The sequence below is a fragment of the Poeciliopsis prolifica genome, unplaced genomic scaffold (genome assembly GCF_027474105.1).
Source record: "Poeciliopsis prolifica strain line A6 unplaced genomic scaffold, Auburn_PproV2 SCAFFOLD007, whole genome shotgun sequence".
NCBI classification, from domain to species: Eukaryota; Metazoa; Chordata; class Actinopteri; order Cyprinodontiformes; family Poeciliidae; genus Poeciliopsis; species Poeciliopsis prolifica.
The window spans coordinates 16,886,775-16,912,317 of NW_026562382.1; the positions used below are offsets into that span (position 1 = coordinate 16,886,775).

At 35.9% G+C, this 25,543-nt stretch overlaps 1 protein-coding gene across 1 annotated transcript in view; it reads right to left on the minus strand.

The window, feature by feature from the left end:
- Positions 1-8,449: 8,449 nt before the first annotated feature.
- Positions 8,450-25,543, minus strand: part of lrp1bb (low density lipoprotein receptor-related protein 1Bb) — a 282,327-nt gene continuing 265,233 nt past the window's right edge. Inside the window, exons 84-92 of the mRNA XM_055031925.1 lie at positions 21,796-21,957; positions 21,121-21,295; positions 19,674-19,778; positions 17,668-17,781; positions 15,381-15,457; positions 13,103-13,193; positions 12,658-12,808; positions 10,607-10,681; positions 8,450-9,584 (exon numbers count right to left, since the gene is read on the minus strand). Of these exons, the coding sequence (XP_054887900.1) occupies positions 9,444-9,584; positions 10,607-10,681; positions 12,658-12,808; positions 13,103-13,193; positions 15,381-15,457; positions 17,668-17,781; positions 19,674-19,778; positions 21,121-21,295; positions 21,796-21,957 (1,091 nt within the window). The 3' untranslated portion in view covers positions 8,450-9,443. The remainder of the gene's footprint in view (positions 9,585-10,606; positions 10,682-12,657; positions 12,809-13,102; positions 13,194-15,380; positions 15,458-17,667; positions 17,782-19,673; positions 19,779-21,120; positions 21,296-21,795; positions 21,958-25,543) is intronic.

Genomic DNA, 25,543 nt, shown 5'->3' on the forward strand with positions numbered 1-25,543 from the left:
GTATGGTATTGATTTGACAAGGTAACATACTTAGAATGAAGTAGAGAACAATTATGCAGTGCATTAAAGGTATTTTTTTTAAATATAGATTTCAGAAGGACCCATTACTCTTTCTTGATGAAGAAAGCATTATTTAATGTATAAAAAGTGCTAAAGCTCTTCAGAGAGAAAATCAAATAAAAACATATTTTTATGTAAGACCAGAAAATGAAAGACTAATGACATCTCAGGCAGCTTTTATATGGTGTAGACTCTTACCCAAGAGGCACATTGACACAGTGGGAGACTTTTTAAGAAGTTAAAGATGGTTTATTTCAATACTTTTTATTGCATATAAATTTTCTTAACTATTGGCTTGTTTCTTTAATAACGTCGCATTTAACAGGAAGATGCTGCTCCAGTTGAATTCATCTTTTTTTTTTGACTTTTACTCAACCAATTGATACAATCATCTGTTTGTGAGAAAAACTGAAATACATTTGACAAAACAGTTTTATCTCAAAAGAGTGCAACTCTTTAAACTGCTTGTGTTTTGAACTCAAATACCATTAACCAGCTCTTTTCTCTGACCATCCGAGGCCATAAATGGTGAGAACAGATTCATGTGAAATGACCCACCATGGGTTTTCTTTTTTTTTAGTACTAGCTGGTTTCACAGATTAAGTGGCACGCCTAAATCAACTCGGAAAGTGCGAAACTGGTTAGCCCTTAGCTAGGACGACTGTTGCAGTCCTGACACAGTCTCTCCCGTTGGGTCAGAGGAACAACAGTGACAGGTGATTTAGTCCCATTGCTGCCTCAGGCCTTTCAGAAAACACAAAGAGAAAACTAGAAGGAAACCCAACTTGAAGTGTTTGTGAAAGGGTCTTGAAATTTGTTTCAAGATTCATATTTTATGATGATATTAGCAAATTATGATACTCTTCTTTATCATAGTCCTAGTCTTTTCTTACACCATAAAGTTGCTATTCCTGCTTGTGTTACTCTGAGAATCAAAGATTTGAAATGGCACACTTGTATAACCTAGACACATTGAGAAAGTCAAATAAAAAATGAAGTGGAAAAAGTGATGCTGTGTAATAAAAGGTCTATATAATTTCAAATCACTTATTTTCTTTTTTCATAGAGCATTATTAGCAATGCAAAGCTGCTGAAGATCTTCACAAAAATCAAATAAGGCCTTCATATCTGAATAAACAGAATGAAATACCAACGACGTCTCAGGGAGCTTTTCAGCAAATATTTCAGCTCAAATAGAAGATAAAGATTTACCATGAGAGACTTAAAAGTGGTTAATCTCAAGACTTTCTATTATTTAGAAATGTACTATCAGTCTCAGTTTTAACTAAGAAAATTACTATTTTTTGAGGCCTGTTCTTTAAAGTCATTTTAATTCTATAAAGACCCAAAAGACACGTTCTGTCATGAGTTTTTCTTCATTATTTTATATCATTATTTTATATCACTAATCCTGCTTTTCAAAAGAAGCCAATGCTGTTAGTAAGAAATCTGATCAGCCTCAGTGAAAGGTAAGGTTATGCAAGTTTTTAAATGATAAAAAAGCAAAAAGAAAATTAAAATCTGAATTTACTGAGTTACTATTAATTCAGTAAGCTACTCAAATAGTAGAGTTTGAATGTTGCTACTATTCATAGCTAAGACGGGTATATGCAAGTTTCACAATCCAAAGAGCCATTTGTGTCTCTGTGATAGTTTAAAAAATTCAAGCAGAATTGTTAACGTCACATGACCTGTTGACAAAACGAGAATCTATCATTTTGATAAATATCTACTATCGGAAACTTGTTGTAACTTTTAAATGACCAACATTTTATTTCTATTCTTTGGTTTAAAATAATAAAGAAAAACGTTTTCAAAAAAGAGGATCATGTTGGTATGATGGCATTTGTGAAAAATGATTCAATGAAAAATACACGGTTTCCAAACCTAATGACAAATAGATCTATAAAAAAAAAAAATGTCTGTTGTAGAAATATTGGCTGCTATCATTAAACCTTTAGTTGTCCTGACATCGGAATGCCGTAGCTTTATATTTTACAATTTTAAGTAATTCACGGCTAAGAATAATGGTATCTGTGGTGTCACTTGGGACTTAAGCAATCCATACCTAACATATCCATTTTCAATGGTGTCATTGCCACCACACAGGCTGGTTGCTATGGCTTCTAAAGTAATTGCAGAAGGTCAGTGCAGTAGGACGATTTAAAGCCACACCTTTAAATCTGCTCTCATTATGAGTAATTACAAAGTTAAAGGTTAGATCTAATTATTAAAAGGTTAAATGACTAATAAAAAAAATCATTTGGGGGAGAAATTTCTTTGACCTTTAACAGATGTTTTGGAGGATATAATATATTTTTTTGTTTTCACACTTACGTTACATCACTTCATCCACCATAGAGAAAAATCATGTTAACACCCACTGATACTTGTGCACACAGCCTGTCTGAATTTGTAAACTCACTCTGAATTCAGGTTATTGCTCCTGGCTGCACTTATCGCACTCCACAGCACAACCAATAACCTAACTATTTCACACTTGATCTGTTGTGCTTTAATGTGACACAGCTGTGATGAAATAATATTTGGGTACCTCAGTGCAATAAATAAGCACATAATGGGAAAAATAAATATTTTTTGTAAATAATGGAATAAATATTAATCTCGTTCTTCATTGAGTAACTGTCAACATTCACACCAGTTGGAGAAACTTGAATAAGACATGGTACATATGCACACAATGTGCAAAAATAAACTTAATACCTGATAAATTCAATTTTCAAGGATTATGTGAACTATATGAGACTTAAAGAAGATAAAAAAAATAATTAAAATTTAGTTTTAGTAAAGATTTTAAATTGACATTTAGCAAATTAAATGATCAGGTCAGCAATCTGCTTCCACAAGCTGTGTTTAATCTCTGTGATAATCAGCTGTGGTACTGGTCAATAGGTGGAGGCCTCATTACTGCATTGGGTTTCGATATTCATCACATCACCAGCACATAGATTTCACAACTCCCTCAGATTTACTCCATAATAAGACAGCCAACATCTTCCTGATCTCAATTAAAAACTGGGAAAAAATTACAATACAGCACAGGATGTGAAAAACAGAAACAAAGTAAGATAAAAGAGGACTTGTCCAGGAGCAAGGGAGGCCACAGTTAGCATGAGGTCAGCCATTTTCTCTTCAAACTTTTTTGGTTCGTTTTGCCATTGGTATGATAGTTTTGCATTGTAAGATTATTGCTGTTTTCATTAAGTACAAAATATAAAAGATGATAAAGCAAGGCTATCCTCAAGTCATGAAAGAGCAGTTTTCCTCTTGTCGATCTACACCTTCATCAGCTACAAAGCTCCTTAAGTCTGTGCAATGCCCCCAGGTTTTTTGTTGTTGTTTTCAATTTAAAAGAGTTTACACCAAGCTGTTTTTGAGGAGGACCCAGGAGGGATCAACAAAAACCCCGGTTCACCTGAGCCACAGATGCTTAATGCAGCATCAGGACCTGACTGGGGTGACTTTAGGACAGCCGCTTTCCTCTGTCCATCCGAGGGCAAAGAGATTTTCAACTGCTTATCGGATGAGGTGACCATAACATTTCATCCCAGAATCTCTTCATGTAGATTGTTTCCCAAGCCACCACAATATTGAATTGTGTTGGGTTTTGTTAAACATAAACAAAACTACAATACTAACAACCTAATTACAAGTCAAATTGGTATCTCTTTTATAAATTAAGCCAGTGTACAGTATGTGGAACTCTGACTCCCGATATTTGAATTTTGGCCCAACAACACATTTTCAATTTTTGTGTATTTTGGTATAAAGTTCCAACATGGCAAACTTGCTTAAGCTTTAAAATGTATTTCATTATTATCCTTTTATTTGGAATTCACTGAATATTCTTCTTTCACTACAAAAGGTGAACACAGTGACCAAAAATTAACCATATTTAAGCCCAGAGTTGATTCAGAACAAGAGCAGAAGTTCAGTTGGTTCACCACAAAAAGCATTATGCCTTTTAAAATATGCACAAAGCCATTAACCACAGAACTCATGTGTATTAAACTCTGCTTCTTTTCTTGAAATAGACAACCCCCTCTTGTTTGACTACAGGAAGAAAGACATTGTTCTCTGAGACTGACTTGCTCCACTCCGTTTCTCAACTCCATTCGGCGGATTAAAGTGAAAATCTTTTTTAAGCTCGAAGCTTAGCAATAAAGACAACATATGGGAAGCTGTGCTGTAAAAGACCCGGGAACAAGACCGACATCCAAACTTAGCGGGGTTTCAAACAAAAATGTTCTTTCTTGCGTTAACTCATCCGAAGATGAATACTGATCTGACCTGATCGTTTAAGCACAAAGATTAAGATACTGAAGCTTCCCCTTGGTTTCCTGAAGTTGTGTAGACATAACTATGAATTGCAATTGGCTTCAGCTCTTTCTGCTATTCCACAAAACTGAACTGAATTGAACTTCCTTTGACTGTTACCCAATCTTCCTTTCACAGTGGAAAGGCTCAGGAATTCTTCCATTTTCCACATTTTCCATCATCCTGGGGTTCTCAAATATCACAGAGTACCCAGAAGCAAACAGATCTCTTCCTCAACATCTGCTAGAACAGCAGGATTTTGCCTCCTGTGAGGTGGCAGGGTCTTGCAAAAAGTGACTCAAAGTGGATTTAAACCAGTAGGGCGATTACTGCTGCAGCCAGACAGGGCTCGGACTTGCCAGTTCTGGCACAGGGCACAAGGCTGTTGGTTATTATCAGTCAAACACTTCAAATGCGATTCTACTTTAGGCCACCTTACAAGGTGCCATATCAGGCCTCAGACAGGCAGGCAGCAAAAGGCCAATTTGGAACAGAGCATGGGGAGATAAATGGAACAAGCCCCGAGCTACTTTTGAAATGTTAACATATTTCTTTTTGCTCTTGCTTGAGTGAATGCATTTCCGGGGGAAACCACCCTGCACACACACACACACACACACACACCAAAATGTACTATATATCAATCATACACATTGGCCCATGGAGTTGGTCATTCTGTAAGTAATAGGTCAGATGTGACCACTCTTTGTACATTCCCTTCAGTCATGCATATCTGAGTGTATAAGAACAAATAAGGTACACAGACACCTTGGTTCCAGACCACCTCTTTCATTTCCTGCTTTATTGCTGAGGTAGGGACCAATTGTTCTGCTACAGATCCCACCTCCTCCCTCTCTTACTCAATACACTTTGGAGGCCTTTCACAAGGGAAGAAAATTGTAGAAGTGAGGATGCTGGCGTTCTTTTAAAGCATACAGGGCTTTTGACTGTATGACATGCTTTGATGGATGGGTTTACAACACAATCCTAATTATTCTGTTGCAATAAAATTATAGTAAACAGTGTTGAAGGAGCTTTCTTACCCCTTAGTGTTTTTCACATTTTATTAAATCAACAAAAACTGTATTCTAAAGACATGATCTTTATGGGAGAGTAACGAGAAGAAAGTTATTGTTAAAAGTTACATTTAAGTGTTTTCCATTGCCACAAGCCATGACAGCTCATAGCAAATATGTGGAATAATGTGTAAAATAAGCCCAAAATAGATTTCTTTTTGTCTTACATGCAAAAGACAATGTATGGCAAAAAAAGCACATCATCTTGAACATATCATTTCCACTTTGTTAGAAGATAGATGGAGGTAAAGGCAGGAAAATCTTGGAAGAAATCCCATTAGATTTTGTATGACAGAGTCTGGAATGGAGGTTCACTTTTCAGAAAGATGAAAACTCTAAGCCATACTTATACTAGGCATAAATTTAATTGAAAACCAGTAGCAAGACTTGAAAATTCCCTTTACCTGAAGGTCAGTCAGGTGTTTTGCAAAGGCAAATTAGAAAGAAATTCAGTCTCTGCATGATGTCTCAAAGTAAAGCATATATCCTGTTCTTTTTACGTCCCAATTAAACTGTGAAGCGCTCTGTAACTAGCACTTGGTGCTAATTACAATCTTGTGCCGGCCAATGTGAAACACTGAAACTTCATTACATTAGTTTGTTGTGATATGCCTAAATCTACAAAATTGCACATTTAGAAAAAAGAAAAGTAGTACCACCATGTAGATTTATAATAAGCCACTGGTTTTCTGATTTGAACCGAGAATGCACTGAGATCATGACATTATTTATGTCTCAAGAAATGAAGTCAGAGTGAAGTTTTAAAAATATCACATAGGCAGTCCCAGGTTGTCTTTTGTTATGGTATTGTTCTCTTCAAGTTTGCAAACCTGGACACTTAAAACCAATAATAAAAAAAAAAGTATAACTTTTAATAAATTCAGTGGTGACAAATAAATAGCATTTAGCTAAAACTACAACTTTGCATACTTGCTGCCATTTTTCTCCATATAATATTTTTTAACAAACCCTATTTTGAAGCGATATGTAGTCACACTCCAATTAATCAAAAAGAAAGCTTAAATAAGTGGGTCAAACTCTGACCGGCAATGTGAAATGGAACGAGCCATTCTCCAATCATTTCAAGCAACCCATTTTTCCCTTGATTAGTTTCAGATGTAGTTTCTGCCTCAATTTTGTTAAGTCCCAACCCACTCACCGCACATGGCGTGATAAGCAGCTTTGGTTGGGGCCGATTGTGGCATGAGTATGCAGGACTTGTTGTTTATAATGTGAATACGACTCCTGTTATTATTGATTCTGTCCGAGAGATGAGCCCTCTGGGTTTTTCTGATGTTTATGCAGGAGAATGGTGATGCTTGCTAAGTGGGATAGAGACAAAAAATCAATAGGCGAGGTGAAGGGAGGGGAGTGCCAGGCTTCTCTTAGTTCAGGACATGTTTTCAAATTCCTGTTTTTCTCCGCTTTAGTACCATTTCTGAAGCCTGCAGGTGACGGTGATCTTTCTAATTTCTAATTTCTATAACTGCTGAGTCAGAGGTCTGTATCGATTGAGGGCTAGAAGTTGAAATCTACTTGATAAATCTTCAGCATTGGAGGTTATTGTTTTACTCACTGATAGATACAAATGTTCAAGTGAGGTGAAAATTCCCTCAGTACATTTTTTTCTTGTTTTCTCATTTTGGGTTGGTAATACGCATTTCAATCCTGACTATTTTGTTATTTCTTGCTGCATCATAATATCCATTTCACTCTTTGTGAGTAATGGCATCTTGTTACAAAGCTTTCAAGGCGTTGAAACTCTGGTGAACCACAAAAAGAACTACTGTCCACAAATTGAGAAAATGTAACAATAGTGTTACACCAAAAGTATTCCCAGAGCGTATTGCGTTTTATTCAAGGCAGTTTGATTAAAATATTGTACCTAATCAGTAAAGATGATGCAAAGTTCGCAATTCAACTGCTTTTAGTAGAAAAAAAAAGAATATTAATGAGGTAAAATGTGGAAATTAATCATTTCAAAAAGTGGTTAAACGGTAACGATCTGCCTCAGTAAAGCAAAAATATAATGTCAGTGCAATTTGCAAAAACTGGGCTGAATCACATAAATCCTTGTCAAATAATCCTAGAGTGGGTATAGAAGGCTGGCTCATCATCACCGGAAAGTGTATAATGCCTCTGGCTGCTCATGTAATTTTATATTCATTACTTCACTGATGTATTGTGCTGATTCGCTACTTGTTCTTAAATATTTCATACACTGCTGACACTTTGTGATGACAAGTTTTGATTGCCAACATTATTAATTTGTAGAGGTGGAAGATTGGAACCAGAAACTTCTCTCAAAAGTTGTGCTCACATTTATTTCAATAAGCCTGAAAAATATATCTATAATGTCTCACATATGGGAAGTTAACCCAAAAGATGACCAGAAGCTCAATTTGAAAAGTAATAATGAAAATGTCTTACTTCAGAGAAAAAAACAACCTGTCATTTAGATTTGTTAATCAATGGCTTTGAGAATATAATACCCATTTTTTATTCCTGGTGTAATGTCAGCTAATGGACTTTTTTATTCTGTATAAGCCTTTTTCACTATGACAGTGGATCCATAAAAATAACAATCTTTTGACTGGCAGCACCTTGAAACTTGAACTTGGCTGTCATAAGAAACCTATATATAGCATGAAATGGAAAAATAAAACAAGTGCTGAAGTACTTTTTTAAACTACTGTAGAAATATCAATATTTTAGAAAGCTGGGTAAAAAAAAAAGTAATTTTTTAGCAGAAGAAATTACAACTACACACCAAGACAGGCTAAATAAATAAGTGCACCACACTTTTAACTATTTGAAAAAAAGTATTGATAACTATACATCATTTCATTCACCTTGTGATGGTTCACCGTATGAAATTTCAATAAAATACACTGAATTGTGTGTTTTATAAAGTGAAAAAAGTGATTCAAAACCCTTGCTTTGTATCTACTGTGGCAAAATAAAGAGAAATAAAATGGAAATAAGCCCCCTTTATTCAATATTGATTTACATTTTATATAAAAAATTACTTACATTTAATACATTTCTCCAAAATACAAGCAGCCAAACAACATACAAATCAAATACAAAATTATAAAATTTCTTATATCTATCATGTTCATCTTCAGCAGAAACATGTTTAATAATAACTCCTCACAACCTGTGCGACTGTGGTAAATCACTTCCTCGCCTTTATCGTTCCATTTGTTGAAATATGAGACCTAGAAAAATATGGTATTAATTATCTGTCCTCTTAGTGAACAATACAGGAATCTGACAGCAAACATTCAACATGGGCCTCGTGTGAAGTATTTCCATTGAGTGAGCAGAGTGTGGAATAGGTGGTGATGGAGAAGACGGAAGGACTGTGGAATTACATCGTTGGTGAGGAAAGACTGACTGAGTTACGGGCTTTCATGAGGAGATCCATCTGGGTCAGAGCAGAAAAAAGACAACAGCTAAAAAAATACAAAGCTTCAGCTCACTTATGAAGCTCTCTGGTCCTTCCAGCACACATAGGAAACAAAACACATGAAACACTTTGCAACTATACATACATCTGCTTAGAAAATATGTAGCCAAATCGTCTGGTTTTGCCTTCAAAAAACAAACTTCGTGTCAATAATCCTTTTAAACAAGAGTCAGCTATTGGTACAAATTGTAGCACTGAATTTGATCATTTGAACTGTGCACAAGAGTGGCTTATGGTGTTAAGTTTTTTTTTTTGCAAATCAGAAGGTTTACTTCGGTACTGTGTGCAGGATAGTGCTGTATAGCTTTAAAATAAAAATGAGTAAGCAAACTGCATATGTAAAATCTATCTCCTGAACACACCAACAAGGATATTATGCTGATGCTAAACGAGAAAAACTCAAGAGCCTTGTAGGAAATAGAAAAATCTTGTTTCCTCCTTTATATTATATATTGTACACTGTGGTAAAAAAAAGAAGTACAAAGTGTAAAGTTAGGCTATGCGGCGGTTTCACGAATTGTCCCCTCTAGTTTCTTTGGGAGTAGCTCTCTCCTTTCATCAATACTGATGACTGGTTTCCGACAGTTTTGTCCGTCGATATAGATCTTTGCATACACGGGGTTGGAGTAATTCATAGGCTGCATTGGGAAAACAAAAGGAGTCAATAAGGATATTTCCAAAAATCAAGTTCCAACAGTGATAATACTAAAGTAGCAACAATTAATATTTTTTTTAATATTTGTCAATCTGTTGTGAGTAGCCGAGAAGGCAACGCTTCACATTAAATCTGGTAAAGTTTGAGATTGTAAATAGCTTCCTATTCACAATACAGGTAAGTCTTAAACATGGCACTAAACACGGCTAAAAACTGAAATGGCATAAAATGAGAGTGGAAATTGAGCCTCCCAAAGGGGCTCCAAGCCTGACTCCAGATGAATCACTTCCAGCCTGTATTTGGGTCCCATTTGTGTTACCCATTTAGCTCCTGCTTGGTACTGAGGGAATTACAAAATGAATGTTTATCAAAGTTTGTTTGCTAAAAACAGCTGGCCACTGTACCTTGAACAAACTGATAAGAATGCATCTGAAAGCTCATTTTCATATTTTTTTCTAACATAACAAAGCATCACATTTTGGCCAAAATCAGTGTAGAGTTAGGTGCTGATTCTTTTAATTAGGAAAGACAATTAAAGGAAGTTTGAGTCATGCATATTTAAGGAAAGTTCAGGTTTTGAGAAATAAACATGCCAACGACTCAGTAAGAAGAAAGAAAATCTTTGCACATAGTCGCTTTCTTCCTTAGAAAGCATAAAGAAAATCTACAGATTACATATCCATCAAAAAAGATGGGAGCCTGTGGATGTTCTATTATCAACTTCAAGGTAATGATGAGCTGAATTTCAGATTTTGCAGGAAGCAGGAGTTTGTATACATACATCACTGCACTGTGTATAATCTGTGCTTGCAATATGTTACACATTTAATCATTATGTAATCATTTTCTGACCAAAAATGATTAGATAATCAAAACTCCCCTGGGTGTTTGGATTTTTTCTTCTCCACATAGCAAATATAGAAGATACAGGGTATGCAAGAATCTGGTTGAAACGGCATATATACTAGTTTATCATTTTAGAATAAAAAAAAAAGTTAAATTCACCTGTCCAGGAATAACCTCCTTGGGCACAGAATTCATGCCCAAGGCATGAGGGTCACTGGATTTTACACACCACCCCTGCAACAAAGCAGATAACATCTTCTTTCATCACTTCAGCGACATACAGTAAGGTTACAACCTCATTGTTGTGGTGTCATAATGTTCAACGATCATAATCAGTACTTTGGATTTAAAACAAATCAAAAAACAGGTGAGCAAACAGAGAAAAACTTCAAGATGTGAGTTCAAGTCAGCAAATCTCAGTTAATAACAAAGCATGACAGTCCTCACAATAGAAAATGTCATTGCTGGCAGCACAAGAAGCAATAGCATTAGGCTTCAGGCTTTAGCAGATGAGCTGTAAACCAGCATACGTGAGGGTGTAAGGATTTATTTGATGTACGAAGTGTGGGAGTGAGGTTGAGCATTATGGACAGAATAAATCACCAACAAAATGAAAAGTCCTCTTGGCATCTTTAAACAAGTGTTAAAAAATACACCAAACCTCAATCACAGTATACTGTATATTCCTTTAACAGAATAAGAGAGAGAGAAAGCAGTGAAAATGTCAACATGCATTACAGGTCAGGAAACTTTGCTTAAAATGGCAAATATATATTCTGGATGTTCTTTTTCGTTTTTAACCAGTGCAGAATTTATCGAGAATCCAATAGACGACAAAGAAACACATAAGGAGAAACATACTGCAAATGTTCAAAACAGATTGCTAGTAATAACTTTACATCCTATACTGTATTAATATGCTGCTCAATCAAATTAAATACTCATTTATGTAACCAGATGGACTCTGTTTGCAAGTGAGCTTCTGGGAGATTCGCAGCTGCATCTATATAAACCCAATTAATCGGCTTCCAAGAATTTTTGTTGAAAGGCGTTTTGACAAAAAAACCTAATTTAATTATGCAATCAAATTATTATTAGTGAATTAGTACTCTCAAACATTTTCTTGTTACTGTAATAAAGGACTCCAAATATAACAGAACATGATCTTCTGAGATTGCTGAGCTTTATCACAATCATGTTAAAACCAAAAAAATACTGTGTTTAACATGCAAGATCAAAGAAAGTAGCCCGTATTTGTTAGTCTCATCATTTTAGAAACATTTTTCACGACAGTTCTGAATAGTGTAGTGTGTATTTGTATTTATTCTCTTATCTTAAAACTCCTAAATAAAATCTGGTGAAACTAACAACCTTCACCACTAATAGTCGAGTACTTCATCTGTAAAGGTTATAGTTCCTTTTAGGTTCCTCCTGCAGTTAAATGTCCCTGGGATTTGTAAGTCATGTATATAATAGAAAGAATTAGTCTAAGCATTGAACCCTGTGGTACTCCACAAGTAATCCTGGACTGTGAAGATTCATCATTTACACAAGGAAACTGGAATCTCTGTTAAGGATAGATAGCTTGTATCTAAAATGGAAATAATAATCAAATGAAGCACTTGTTCAAATAGTTTTGTGAGGACAGGATCCAACATGAACTTTCAAAATTTAGAAGAAACTAAAACTTTTGGGTACAACTAAATAAAATCAGTCCAAACACAGATTAAGTTTTACAGTTGCCTCCAATGAGGATCTCATTATCATGCTCAGGAGGATGTCACTAAATTTAATTTTTAATAGAATCAATTTTATTTACAAAGAATCCCATAAAGTCATTGCTGCTGAGAGTTGGCGGAGTCAACAGCTGTGACTCTGTGTAAGATTGGCAACTTTACTAAAAAGAAACCTTGGATTATTCCAATTCTCATCTCATTTCTAGAGAGTATTGACTCAGGCAGGGTGAATACAAATACACATCACATTTATGGTTTTGTTTGTAAAAAATGTTGAACATTCAAAATTGCTTACTACTGTTTGTACCATGATATAAAATACCAGTGAAGTTCATTGAAGTATGTAGTTATTATGTAGTAGCATCCTAAAATGTTAAAAGTGAGTGAATCCTTGCAGAAAAAAAAAAACATATACGACCATTATATGTTCTAAAAACACACATTAAAAATAAAAAAGCATTCAATTAAACCCACCTTGTGAGGGTCCAGTGTGAAGTTGGGTCGCAGCAGACTGCCTGCATCAGCATGGTTGTCATGGTCCACCTCATACATGTTGTATGACGGGTTACCGATCTCCACGTTTATCCCTCCGTTTGTCATGGGCTGCCTCTGCACGCGTTTCCCCCTGAGGAGTGTGTGTTTGTGTGCGTGTGTCAGAAAGAGAGAGAGTCATTAACATGAACCACAACATCCAGGTCAGCTCACCTCCCAGTGCTGCACATGTCCACACAAGACAACGCTTGGAGAATATTAACTTGGCTGGATAGTTACATTCAAAATAGCCAAACAAAGTTTTCAGTAAGAAAGTTGAGGCTTTCATTCATCATTCAAAGCTGCACGTTCTTTGATAGTGTCATCACACGCTGCTTAGAAACCACCCTTTCACATTTTTATCCTTTTACTTCTTTTATCTGTATACCTTTGCCTTCGTCTGCAGATATAAACACCTGCCACCACCATCACAATCAGGATAACCAGCAAAACCAGAGGTACAATGATGGCAATGCTTCCTGGAGAAGAAACAGATGAGAGATGAAGGGAAGTGTTAGAAATAAAAATGACCTGAGATGAATTCAGACAGTGACCACAATAGGTCAACTTTGATTTTGTTCTTTTTAATTTTCAGCAGGCATTGCTTTGTTCTATTTGCCAAGCTTCTGTTCAGATAATATACACAGTAGATAAACAATATAAAACTGGTGCTAAACTGTGTAATAAAAGCTCATAAAATTTCAACAAGTAGCTCAAGTTTACTTCATCAATTAGAAAGTGTTGGGCACACCCATGCTATTGCAGGAGGGGCGTGAGAAGCGATATTGATGAAAAACAAACAAACAAACAAAAATAAAACAGTGTTTCACTGTAAAGATGGTTTGTACTATGTTTTGTTGCAACCTGAAGTGTGAAATAAACTTCTGTGGAGTTTGAAAGCAAAATATGTGTGCAGGTTTATGTCTGGTTGAACGATGTGGGTGTCCAGTAATTTTTTTTTTCTTCTTTGGGGGGGATTTTCTTTTATTCCATAGCGGAACCCAGAAGAAAATCTTTGGGAACCACTGAATTAGAAGACAAACCAATGAAATTCAGACCTAGTTAACTAAAAGTAAATAGGCTAAATGAAGGCTTTTGGATCCAAACAATGGTAACTGGTGACTGTTGTTCCTTTATTCTTCATGCTACAATGTCACTCAGCCTGGCTGTATAAAGGCAGCTTAACAGCCTAGTTTTCAGAAACATAAAGACAAAGTCACCATAGCCTTCTCAGGGACATGTTTTCAGCTTCTGATTCATATATTGTTATGTAGTGTTTACTTAATCTCAAAGAAAAGTCCACCTCTCTGACCTGAAGTTAGCAGATATTTAATTAAGTCATTGTAGTTAGGAAATATAATAAATATAATTAGAAATCTGAATATGCCCTCCAACCAGGTACTAAGTAGCTCACAGTCAGACAAACAGAAAACTGTGTCAACTGTTTCTTGAATTAGAATATAAATGGCCAAGTAGATGTTATTTTATTTATATATCTTACCAATAAGTAAATGTAAAATTTTACTAATTCATTGTTTTTTATTCTATTATTATATGTTGAAACAAACTTAATATATTTGTCTTGTTTGATTTTCACACTAAAGTATTTTGTTCTTTATTGTATCTTATGTTTTTTATTAATTAGCTATTTACATAGCTGATATTCATAGTAACAACATTTTATTATTAAACTTATTTTATAGACTGATTTTTTTTATTATTATTGAAAGCTATTACATTTTGATTTTTTGTGATTTTGTGATGCTGATATAGAGAGTTTTGCCTGCAAAGTTTGAACATACTGTGTTCATTGGTAAAATAATAAATATATTTAATTTTACTGGATTATTAATTTCTTGTCTGATAGCTACACCAAAGGCACATTTCTGATAAATAATCTGACATAAGTTTTAGGTTCAGTTAAAGCAGCAAACGTAGAGATAATCCACCCATTATCTCTTCACAACCAACGTTGGATGTAGAAAGAAACTCATCATAAGCATGGATTTTGTACTTGTAATGATATTATATTGACTTCTTTAAACCAAGCAGCTGTAAACTCCAATGACGAAAAAAAATAAAAATAAATAAGTGAAGTTTGAATTTTTTGTACGTCTCCTATAATATTGCATTTCAGCTAAAATATTTGGATACACCAGAATTAATACTTAGCCTGAAGTCCCCTAGGATGTCTCAGAGACCTAGACTTTTTCCTGCAGCCATCAACCAGCTTCTGGCATAATTCTGGTTGGATATTGGTTTCTTTCCTCATCAGAAATCATAAAGCTAATTTAAATTGTTTGGTCTCTTGGCACACTCTTCCTTTAAGCAGAGGCAAGACATTTTCACTCGGATTGAGGTTAGGGGGATTTCCAGAAGTTGTTGTAATTAACCCTTCTAAAACCCATTTTGACACATCGGGGACTATGATCCCAATGCACATGAAGCTAGCTGAAACCAACATTTTCAAATGAGCTCTTCTATTTCTTTTAAATACATTGTTCAAATAGCCAGCAGAATTATGCCTGAGGTTTGGCAACAAAAATTGTGGATATTTAATCAAACAGGCATATATGTCTAAGAAACGTCCAATTCATATTGTTTGTTGTTTAATCATCCCATCCTTATTTTTGTTATCATTAATAGTTGATTTATCCACTTCTTACCTCCACTTGTGTTGTCTGATCTGCTGCTTTTAGGGGCAGGCCTTTCACATTGAGTCCCAGCCCAATTGGCAGAACATCTGAAGGAAGTTAAAGCAGAATGTGAATAAAACATCTTTAGCTTTCTTTTTAAGTCGACAAAGTGCACAGGAAACACCTTAGCAAATTCACTACAGTATGATGTGACAGTGGTTCACATGTGCAACACATTATGATTCAGTCTTGCAGTGAGGTGCTTTGATCCAACAAAAACAACACACCACCTGGAGAGAGAATAAGCGCTATGTACACCCACAAAGTCCACAAACAGTGTGCGTTAATTTACTAGCGTTGATTATTCAGTTAATAAAAAAGATATACATTAAAAAAAAATGACAACAGGACAACAAATCTCATCTCATTTGTGTTCCAATGGAATCCAATGGGTGTGATGTATGACCCGTGTTAGAAAAGGTGATGTTTAATTTCACAGTAGTCGCAGATGGGCCCGTAAAGCATGAGTGATCAGGTGGGCGCGGCAGGATGATGAAATTATTCTAAATTACATGCAGTATCAGACTCAGAACATCAGGCTATCAAAAATAAGAATGCAGCCCCATAGATGCGGGAAATGAATCCCCCCTTTGTAGGACGAAATGTCACTGCAACAGGAATTTTAATAGGAGGTTGGAGGCAAGGTGGAGTTTGATGTCCTTTCCAAAGTATAAACCAAGAAAACAAACTTTATAAAAAAAAACTCTAAACTATTTTTAAGAAAATTACATCAATTACTCGGTTTGAGATGGAAAATCACATATGATTCAGGCCATTACCCAACATGTTTAGTTGCTAATCATGAACAGGATGTAAATACACACACTGATGCTCACATTACACATATACGGTATCATGTTTTATTTCCCCCGGGGTTCACTTGTGCACAGTGAGGACTGCATGAGATGGGCAAATGGGTGGCAGTAAAGGGGCCAACAAAGATGTTGAGTCATGCAGCAACTGACAATGTAATAAGTGCCGTATTAGTTAATAACTGTTCAAGATGTAACAAATATCATTAGTGCCCAGAGTAGAGTACATTCGCTTACTCTGTGTCTACTGGTGGCGCAATATAATCATAAGATCCTACTGAAAGAGTGGGTCTGGAGTATGAACAGGGATGCAGTGAAGGTTAGTATAACATACATTTAATTTACACATTTTCCTGGTCAAATAAGAAAGAATATTTCCAGATCTTATTCCACGTCCAATTGTCTCAATGTTCCTTCTTTCCTTCCTTCCATCCATCCATCCATCCATCCATCCATCCATCCATCCATCCATCCATCCATCCATCCATCCATCCATCCATCCATCCATCCATCCATCCATCCATCCATCCCATCCATCCATCCCCATCCATCCATCCATCCATCCATCCATCCATCCATCCATCCATCCATCCATCCATCCATCCATCCATCCATCCATCCATCCATCCATCCATCCATCCATCCATCCATCCATCCATCCATCCATCCATCCATCCATCCATCCATCCATCCATCCGTCCGTCAGAAATTGACGATTGACTTTTGTCAAAAATGTCAAAAATGGCTGAAAACATTCTGATGACTCTGGAAGTTTTAGTCTGGAAATATATGTTATCTGGACATTTTAAATCATGTGACTATTTGCTTTATAATATCAGCAACCACAACTCTAAAATGCGACATCTTATATTAAAACTTCAACATTTTATCTTCTAAAGCGAAGTTTTGGTGTTAGAATGCTTACATAATGGAAGAACAACTAATCCAGAAAAACACTCAGCATCCTATTGTAACAGTGTACAATATTGCGCAAAGAAATGTCACTTTGCTTCCAAAGATCACAGTTATCTGTGGTCTTCTTTATGAGGATTGTTCTGTCTTTAATATTTATTTTTTTGCGCAGATTTTTTTCCTCAAACAAATCCAGATTATATTTCATTTTGGCACTTTCATCTAAAAATTGTTGCCCTAAAGGATTTCTAAGTGAAAAATAAAATGCATAAATAAATACAAAAAAACCTAAAACATTTATCCTAACATGGTAAGGTGAGTGTCCAATGTTCCTAAACTTTATTACCAAAGAAAATAATATTTGCATTTTATGTATACATCAAGCACTTATTACTTGAAAGTTTGCTACAAGAAGGTACCAGATTTGCAAACTGTAGAATCTGAAATGATGCTACATGGAGTGGAGGAGGGTGAGTGTATACAAAGGAGGTGAGTGGGCTCTGAACAAAGCTGGAGAGGTGAGAGGGACCTACTTGCAGCGAGGTTTGTTAAGAGCTGTTAATGTGCACATCCCCTCATTCTGACAGAAGTAATCGCAGGGGTTGGCCAGCTCATCACAACGTTGGTTCTTGAACCCTGAAGTGCAGCTGCAAAACATTGTGTTGGGAGTGATGAAAGGGCCCAGAGAATGTATGTTGTTGAACACTTGGCTGCTTGACGAATGGAGATTGACTCACTAAATCCTTTAAGCACCTTCAGTTGCAGACGGAGTAATACAGTATTGCGTTTTCAGAGAGTAAATTAGGAAAATAAATCATGTGAAAACATAAATCTGCTTTTGTAAAAAAAAAAAAAAAGAAGAAGAGTCTCCTCTAAAAGACACGTTATTTGGAAGTCTGTTTTCCAGTACCGAGGTTTAAAATATTATGATTTCCAATCTGCTAAAATTTTAAGTCTCCAGCAGACCGATATCTTTTCATTGTTTGAGCACTGAGTCTCATTTCTTCTAGTTCAGGTTGAACTTGAAGAAAACTAACTCAAAGTACCACACTACTCTTTCATTTTCTGCTGTAAAAGTCACAAAAAGAAAAATGTTTGTTCATCTAGAACTACAAAACAAAACCCTTCATTGCTGACCGATGCCGAATGGTTTCGATTATTAGAAAACTAATATAATAATTGTTAGATTTGAAAGGGAAAGATTATCAATGACATGACCTTGCCTTTCTTTCTGGGTAATACTTTTTTTAGGCAAAATATAAAGCTAGAAAGATATGAAAAAAGATCCTCACTGAAAAAAGCAAAGTGGTTAATACTATCTTATAGAATTAGAATTACAGCATCTAGACAAAAAATGTCTGTACTTAGACAGCTATAATATTGTGCAAAAGAATGTAAAGAAGGTTCAATACAAACTTATTTTATTAAAGGTTTTTGTCTAACTAGACAACATTATTGGCCAATTGAGACTTTCTTCCACTAAGAAATAGATTATTTTCAATGTTTCATAACTTGTATTTTTGCGGTGCCGTTTTTTCTTTTTTATATGTTTAATGCAAAGATTATCATCACAATTGAATCAGCGTTACACAGCAGGGTTTTTGCATTTGGGGAGCTTGATGAAACACACATTAACTCAGAGGATTAAGGTCAAACTTTATGATTTCTTGACACCGCCATATCCATCATCTCACATAATTTCAAGTCTTTGGAGCAAATAATAAACCGCATTATCAGGATCTGTTAACCTCATCGAATAAGATGGAGTAATTTGCATAGAAATTGATTCTATCCCCAGGAATTTGGAGAGAGGTGACTGCAAATTTCAATTTAACTACAGTGGACAATGAGCATTTAAAAAAAAGAAAACTATACAGATGGCTTTTGAAAATGAATTTCCAATTTCCTCCTTGGACAGATTTTTAACACGCAATGAATGCGATTATTGCAGAGGAAGTGTTCATTTTATACAGCACTCCGAGTAGTCTTGATTCCCTCATGCGTGCCACTTTAACTTTTGTCTGGTACAAGTTTTTGAGTTTCATGGCATACTGAAGCAAAGACATGGAACTTTTTCTGTTTTTGTTGAAGGAAAAAAACCTTCTAAAGCCAGCTGCTGAAGACAGTTGCCGAGGTCTGACATGAGCTTTAAACGGCAGAGAGGAACAGCATGAGATGTTCAGAATGGCAGGCTTTGAAACAGTTTCAAATCATTTTTATCTGCCTAAACCCTTAAGCCACAGAGAGGTGTCACGCTGCACAGGGTGGTGTACTGGCACTCAGCCCCCTGCTGTTCATTGGTGCCTCAAAGAGTGACATCAAATCTTCCCTCAATTTAAAGACTTTTTTTTCTAATCCAAAAGGAGACGCTTATTTTGTTGAGTACTTGAGGTAAAGAGAACGATATCCCTTGATAATTTTTCCTTCTGCTCTAAAAGCCACTCTTTTCTTAGCCAGCATTTCAGTAAAACCAAGTCTGCGTAGAAAACATTCAGCTCTCTTCCCTCACACCTCTTTCACCCATTAGGCTTTAACTTACTGACAGAATGGAAGGCTGGTGTCGGGGTCCAGGTGACAGGTACCTCCATTGTAGCAATATCCATCACACAGCTGACAACTTGGTGCAATTCTACCATTTGTGCAGCTGCAGGTGGAGAAATAATTGACTCAAGTTACAAGAAAAATACTATATTTTAACAAGATGGGGGGAGGGAAGGAGTTCTGGGTGACTTTTGTCAAACACATGCATAATTGTTGGAAGAGAAGAGACTTCACCAAATAGCGACATTGCACACATGGTCAAAGGTGTAAAAACTAATTGCTAGCAATTTTACACTAATCTTTATGCAGAAGAAAATAGAATAGAAAACAAATAATTTAGCAGCCTGAATAAAAACATTTACCTAAAAAAATGCTTATTGATTATACCAGAAATATTAATCAGAATTAAACGAAAGCAAAGCTGCAACATAATACCAAGAATGAATAAAACAAAATAAAAAAATATAAATCATGTAAATATTAATAGAAATAATAATAATATAAAAAAATATTACCAACAGTTTTTCCTTGAATGTGATAGCAATCAACCAAATAAATAATCAATTAACATAAGAAGTACACAAAAATGCATTGTAAGTGAGTACTAACCAAATAAATGATGAATAATATTGGTAAATTCTTAACCTGGCTTCTATTTCACTGAGATTATTAGCAGCTTAAATCTTTCTTTTTAATTTAATCAAAGCAATTCAGGGAGCTTCCGGTCTGTCGGGGCAGAACCTGTGATAAGAATTGAGAATATGCTGTTTTTCCCCATAAATGAACAGAGAATGTAAACCCGAAAGATTTCAGCTACAGAAATCAACAAATATTTATTGACTTTGGTGTACAATTGGCAAAAAGAGTAATAGTCCTTTTATGGAAAAATACTAGAAGACCAAAGCTGAGTGGAAGGCTCTAGGGACTATCATCAATTCTCCCTTTTGAGAACATTATCCATGTGATAAAATATTAATTATATGAATTTTATCAAATTTAGCAACCATTTATTGTGAAAATTAAGGTTATACAGTGGATTCCAAATTTAAGATGTAAGTAAATTGGAGAGGGAGGTTGGAGTGAGGTTTTGATTTAATTAACATGCTTCGATTGGTGTTGTTTTTTTGTAAGCTTTAAGTCTGTTGCAGCATTTTAGCTTGACATTTTGGCTTTGTTCTATTTTGGCATTGTGAAAAAATGGTAATTTGCTAACCTGGCTTCTATTTCACTGACATTATTAGCAGCTAAAATTCTGCAGGAGGGTGTGGAAATTTGAAGTTTTTTTTTTTTTTTATTTAATCAAATCAGTTTAGAGAGCTTACAGTCTGTGGAGGCAGCAACTGTGATATGAATTGAGAATATGCCGTTCCCCATGAATGAACAAAGAATGTAAACCCCAAAGATTTCAGCAACGGAAATAATGGACGGGAGTGCCAAACACTCACTTGCAAACCACATCTAAGGTTTCCTCGTTAATAAGGCAGGGAGCCCCATGGCATCGAAGACACTTGTCCACCTCACACTTGTTCCCTTCATACCTTGCGGGACACACACATTCCACATAGCCACTGCTGGATAACGTACAGGCCTTTGAGTTCACACAGTAGTGATGGCAGATGTCTGTTTCATATTGAGAAGCACAGAAGGAAAGGTTAGTGTATAAGCTGGTTAGATAAGAATTGTACAGGGCTTTAATGGGACTTAATTATCCACATCAAATGACATCTTAGCCACAGATGGAAACATATCTCCCCTTGGGCAAGCAGCAGTGAGAAAATACTAATGATGTGCAACTGGAATTGTTTTCCCCCATCCCATTATGTCAATGCACTGCTAAAGAAAATCCATCACTGTGGAAATGAAATACCCAAAGGATGCGAGATGGAAGAACTCTAATTCTGTTTATCTGCAAATTGAAGCAAATGTGGTGTTTGTGGAAAGATAACTCTTTGGGCAATTGCTTTTGTTTAACACTAAATGTGTGCTAAAAGTATATATTTTTTTCAGTTTCATCCCGGGTAGCTGAGTACAGATTAATGCTTTGTGTGATTACAAGGGAATGTCAGTTATGTAAAGAACAGGTTTCCAGAACAACCCACTAGCTGAAATGAAGAACTCACGGTAAAGACAGCGATCCCCGGTGTACTCTGCCATACAGCGGCACACAGGCTGATTTCCCTGAGTGACGTCACATGTTCCCCCATTAAGACAATAATTGTCACAAATCCTCTTCTCACAGAAAGGCCCGGAGTATCCAATAGGACAACGGCATGTAGGCTTTCCTGTAAAAAAACACAGTCAAAGTTGTACAGATCAATGCCAATTGTACACACCGTTATGATTTGGATTGTTATAGTCCTCAATTTTCCTTTTTCTACATGGGTTTTCAAAAACAGTCATACCGCTTTAACTATTTCACACCTACCATAAACATGTTTTGTGTTTTAATTGGGATTTTATATGATGGATAAAGTATTTTTTCCTCCACAAACCAAATTACAATTGGAAACTTCATTTTCCCATCTGTAATATGTTTGATTGTCCCTGCAGTTGAAAAGCACTCTTGACACCATGATGCTTCCAGCGACCTGTTTTGTGTGATGTGCAGTGTTACCATTTCACTCATAACATGATTCATGTAGAAAAAAAAGTACGTTTTGTTGAGTTTCCTGTGTGGTTTATGGAAAACTGCAAATGGACTTTTAATGGCTTTCTGTTATTGGTGTCTTCTTACCATTCTCCTATAAAAGTAATTTCTGCAGTGCATAAATCATAGTTGTCTAGTCAATAAATTCTTCAAACAGAGATTTGGATCTATGAGGCTTCTCTTGAGTTAAACCTCCTCCATGGATAACACCATTGCAATTTCCATCCAAGAGTTTTTAGCTATATTTTGTGAGGAATCAAACGAATATACGCAACTCCTCACTGTGTATGATAAACACACCTCAAAGGTATTCAATTCAAAAAGTGGAGAGAAGAAGTAGACAACACTGCTATCTGAGCACATTTCTGAATATAAAAAGCCCACAAACTTCTCATCACACAACAAATGTCCCAGTGTGCAAAATAGTTGGGGGGTGGAGAAAGGAAGAAAAAAAAGCCTCTCTGCAAACTAGATAACACAATACTTAGTCGTGCAATTATGTCAATGAGCAGCAACTTCCATGCATTGGATGAAGCATGGAAGAGGCTTTACCATAAGAAATATCACAGCTGTTTTTTTGGAGCCAATTGTGTTAATAACAATTGTGCCATCTCTATCTAAAATATTTTGCCTGGGAGTTTATTTTCGTAACAATCAAATCTGGGGCAAAATTGACAGCAAAGAACGTCACAAGGAACTGCCTTTTGGTCTGCACCGATTAATATTTAAGTTAATCTCGAGGCATCCCCTGACTGGCAGCTATGGTTCCAGCCGGATGTATGCTGCTTGACATGTCTTCCAGATCGATCCAGTTTTTAATTCAGCTAGAAACAGCATGCATATAATTGTTCCAATGACTTCACATTCTGGCCACAGATTTATTCCTTGTCAGATATGGCGGGGATATTTCCAGCAGGGAGGTGATTCTGGAGGCCTCCTAATCATGTCTCCAGATGATTTTCAGATTCCACATTCAGAGCTCAGATCATTTCAACTATTTTTTGGTAACCTTGAAAAGTTTCACAAATCAGATAATTTTGTACCTGGGTCATTAATTTATATGTATGATTTTATCTAAATGACTGACAGGTATGCCTTAGTGGATATTCAGGTATGAGCCAATTAGAGTAAAGCAATGTTTATCTGAAAACGACTCAACAGAGGAGTAAGAATTTTTTATAATGAGCAGCACTTACATTAACATATGTAATAAAGGTGTCAGTGATAGTTAAATATGTTATGTCAGATTAAAAAGTCAGCATTTCAAAATATCCAATATTGGTCATTATGGTGAATCTAAATTAAATGTCAAAGATCTGAATGTCCCTGGTTGGCTGAAAACAGAAATAATTTAGTCTTAGGAAAAGTAGAATTTATCTGTGAAAGAACCAGAGGTTTGATAGAAAATATTTGATGATTAGTAGGTGTCAAAGTCTAAAGTCTGACCAGGCAGGTCAGGGAAAATGCTGTGGAGAAGATTTAAACAGGGCTATGTTATAGAATAATATAAAAAGTTTTGAACATCTCACAGAGCTTTATTCCATTCATCATTAGAAAATAGGAAGAATGACACAATGAGAAACTCACCAAACCATGACTGCGCACCCGAACTGACAGAGCAGGCAATGGAAGCATTTTTCATAGAAGCAGTTAAGAAGCCCATTGTAACTCTGGACTAGCTTCAGCTATCCACAACTAAGAGGACACTTCGTCTTACATTACAAATCTGGGCTTTATGGAAAAGTCACAGAAAAAAGCAATGAGAAGTTCTGTTTAAATTAGACTAAAGTAAGAGGGCTCAAAACAAATGAGACCAAAAAAAGCCCTTTGTCTTCCAAGAAAAACTCCATTCTTGGAGAAAAACTAACACATCACATTATGTCCGTAGTGATACATGTTTGTGGTAGCATCATGCTGTTGAGAGGATTTTTCTCAGAGGGAAGAAAAATTCAGGTAATGGTAAGAAGAATGGAGCTAAATAAAGGACAATCTTTGACAAAAAGATGTTAGAAGCTACTAGAACACTACATAATTTTGTCATCCAACACATTTAAACAACATCCAGACCCTTTTGTGTGAACAAGTAGGATCATTAGCAATAAAAACACTTTCCAGGAGATTTATCCAGGAGGTCACAAAAGAACCCACAACAATATAAGAATTCACATGCATCATTTAAAGTCATTGTTCACCATACAACAAAATAATACCGTGTAAAAATGGTATTCCTGATGAGGTTTCTAAGGTAAAAACTTCTGCTGATGTTAGCCAAAAACAAAAACATGAGCTTGAGTACTAGGTTTGGGAGTAAAAGTCCAGATTTAAATCTGACTGAGATGCTGTAGTATGAATTTAAAATAGCAGTTCATCCTTATCCAGTAAGAGAAGTGGATCAAAATTCATCCACTAAAGATGTAAACGACTCATTGCCAGATATCGTAAACACGAGTTGGCAGTTGTTACCACCTAGAGTGGCCAAAACAGTTATTAGATTTAGGGGACAATTAATTTTTAAGATAGGAATCATAGTAGTTTGGATAGTGTTTTCTACTCTTAATAGATTAAATAATCATCTAAAATGTGTTTGCTCAGCGTATCTTTGGCTGATGCTAAAATTTGCTTAAAAATATTTACTTGTAACAAAAAAAACAAAAACAAAAGAAGAACAAACTAAAAGGAAGCAATTACTTTTCACAACAATGTGTTGCTCGATGGTAGGTTGCTTCAGACTATAAAGAATGCAAAGCCTGCAGGGATTGCTAAAAAAAAAAAAAAAGTAAAAATGAGAACAAATAAGGCAAACTACCAGTATTAGATGATGAATTTGTTGCAAATAGTCACATCTGCTGCGGCTCCATGCGTGAACTTGTTAATTTATTCTGGTGAAATAGATTTTGGCTTTGCAAGCGCAGAATTTGCTCTTAGTCACTTCCTGCACATGTAGCTGATCCCCCAAAGACCCACAAACAGAACCTCCAGAGACCCTAATTTTCTCTCCTCTTGGCCAGACTCCCTAGGGTGCGGATCAGCCCCGCAGAGTGATATCTTTGCAGCAAAGGCAAAAAAAAAAAGCAACCAGTTCTTCTAGAAGCAGGCTTCAATGAAACATTACCCAGCTAAGACCTCTGAGATATGGACACAGAGATAGGATCGAGACCCCTTGTACTACACCCCTTACATCCTGATCTACAAGTAAATTCAGCTGAGATGATTCAAGTCAA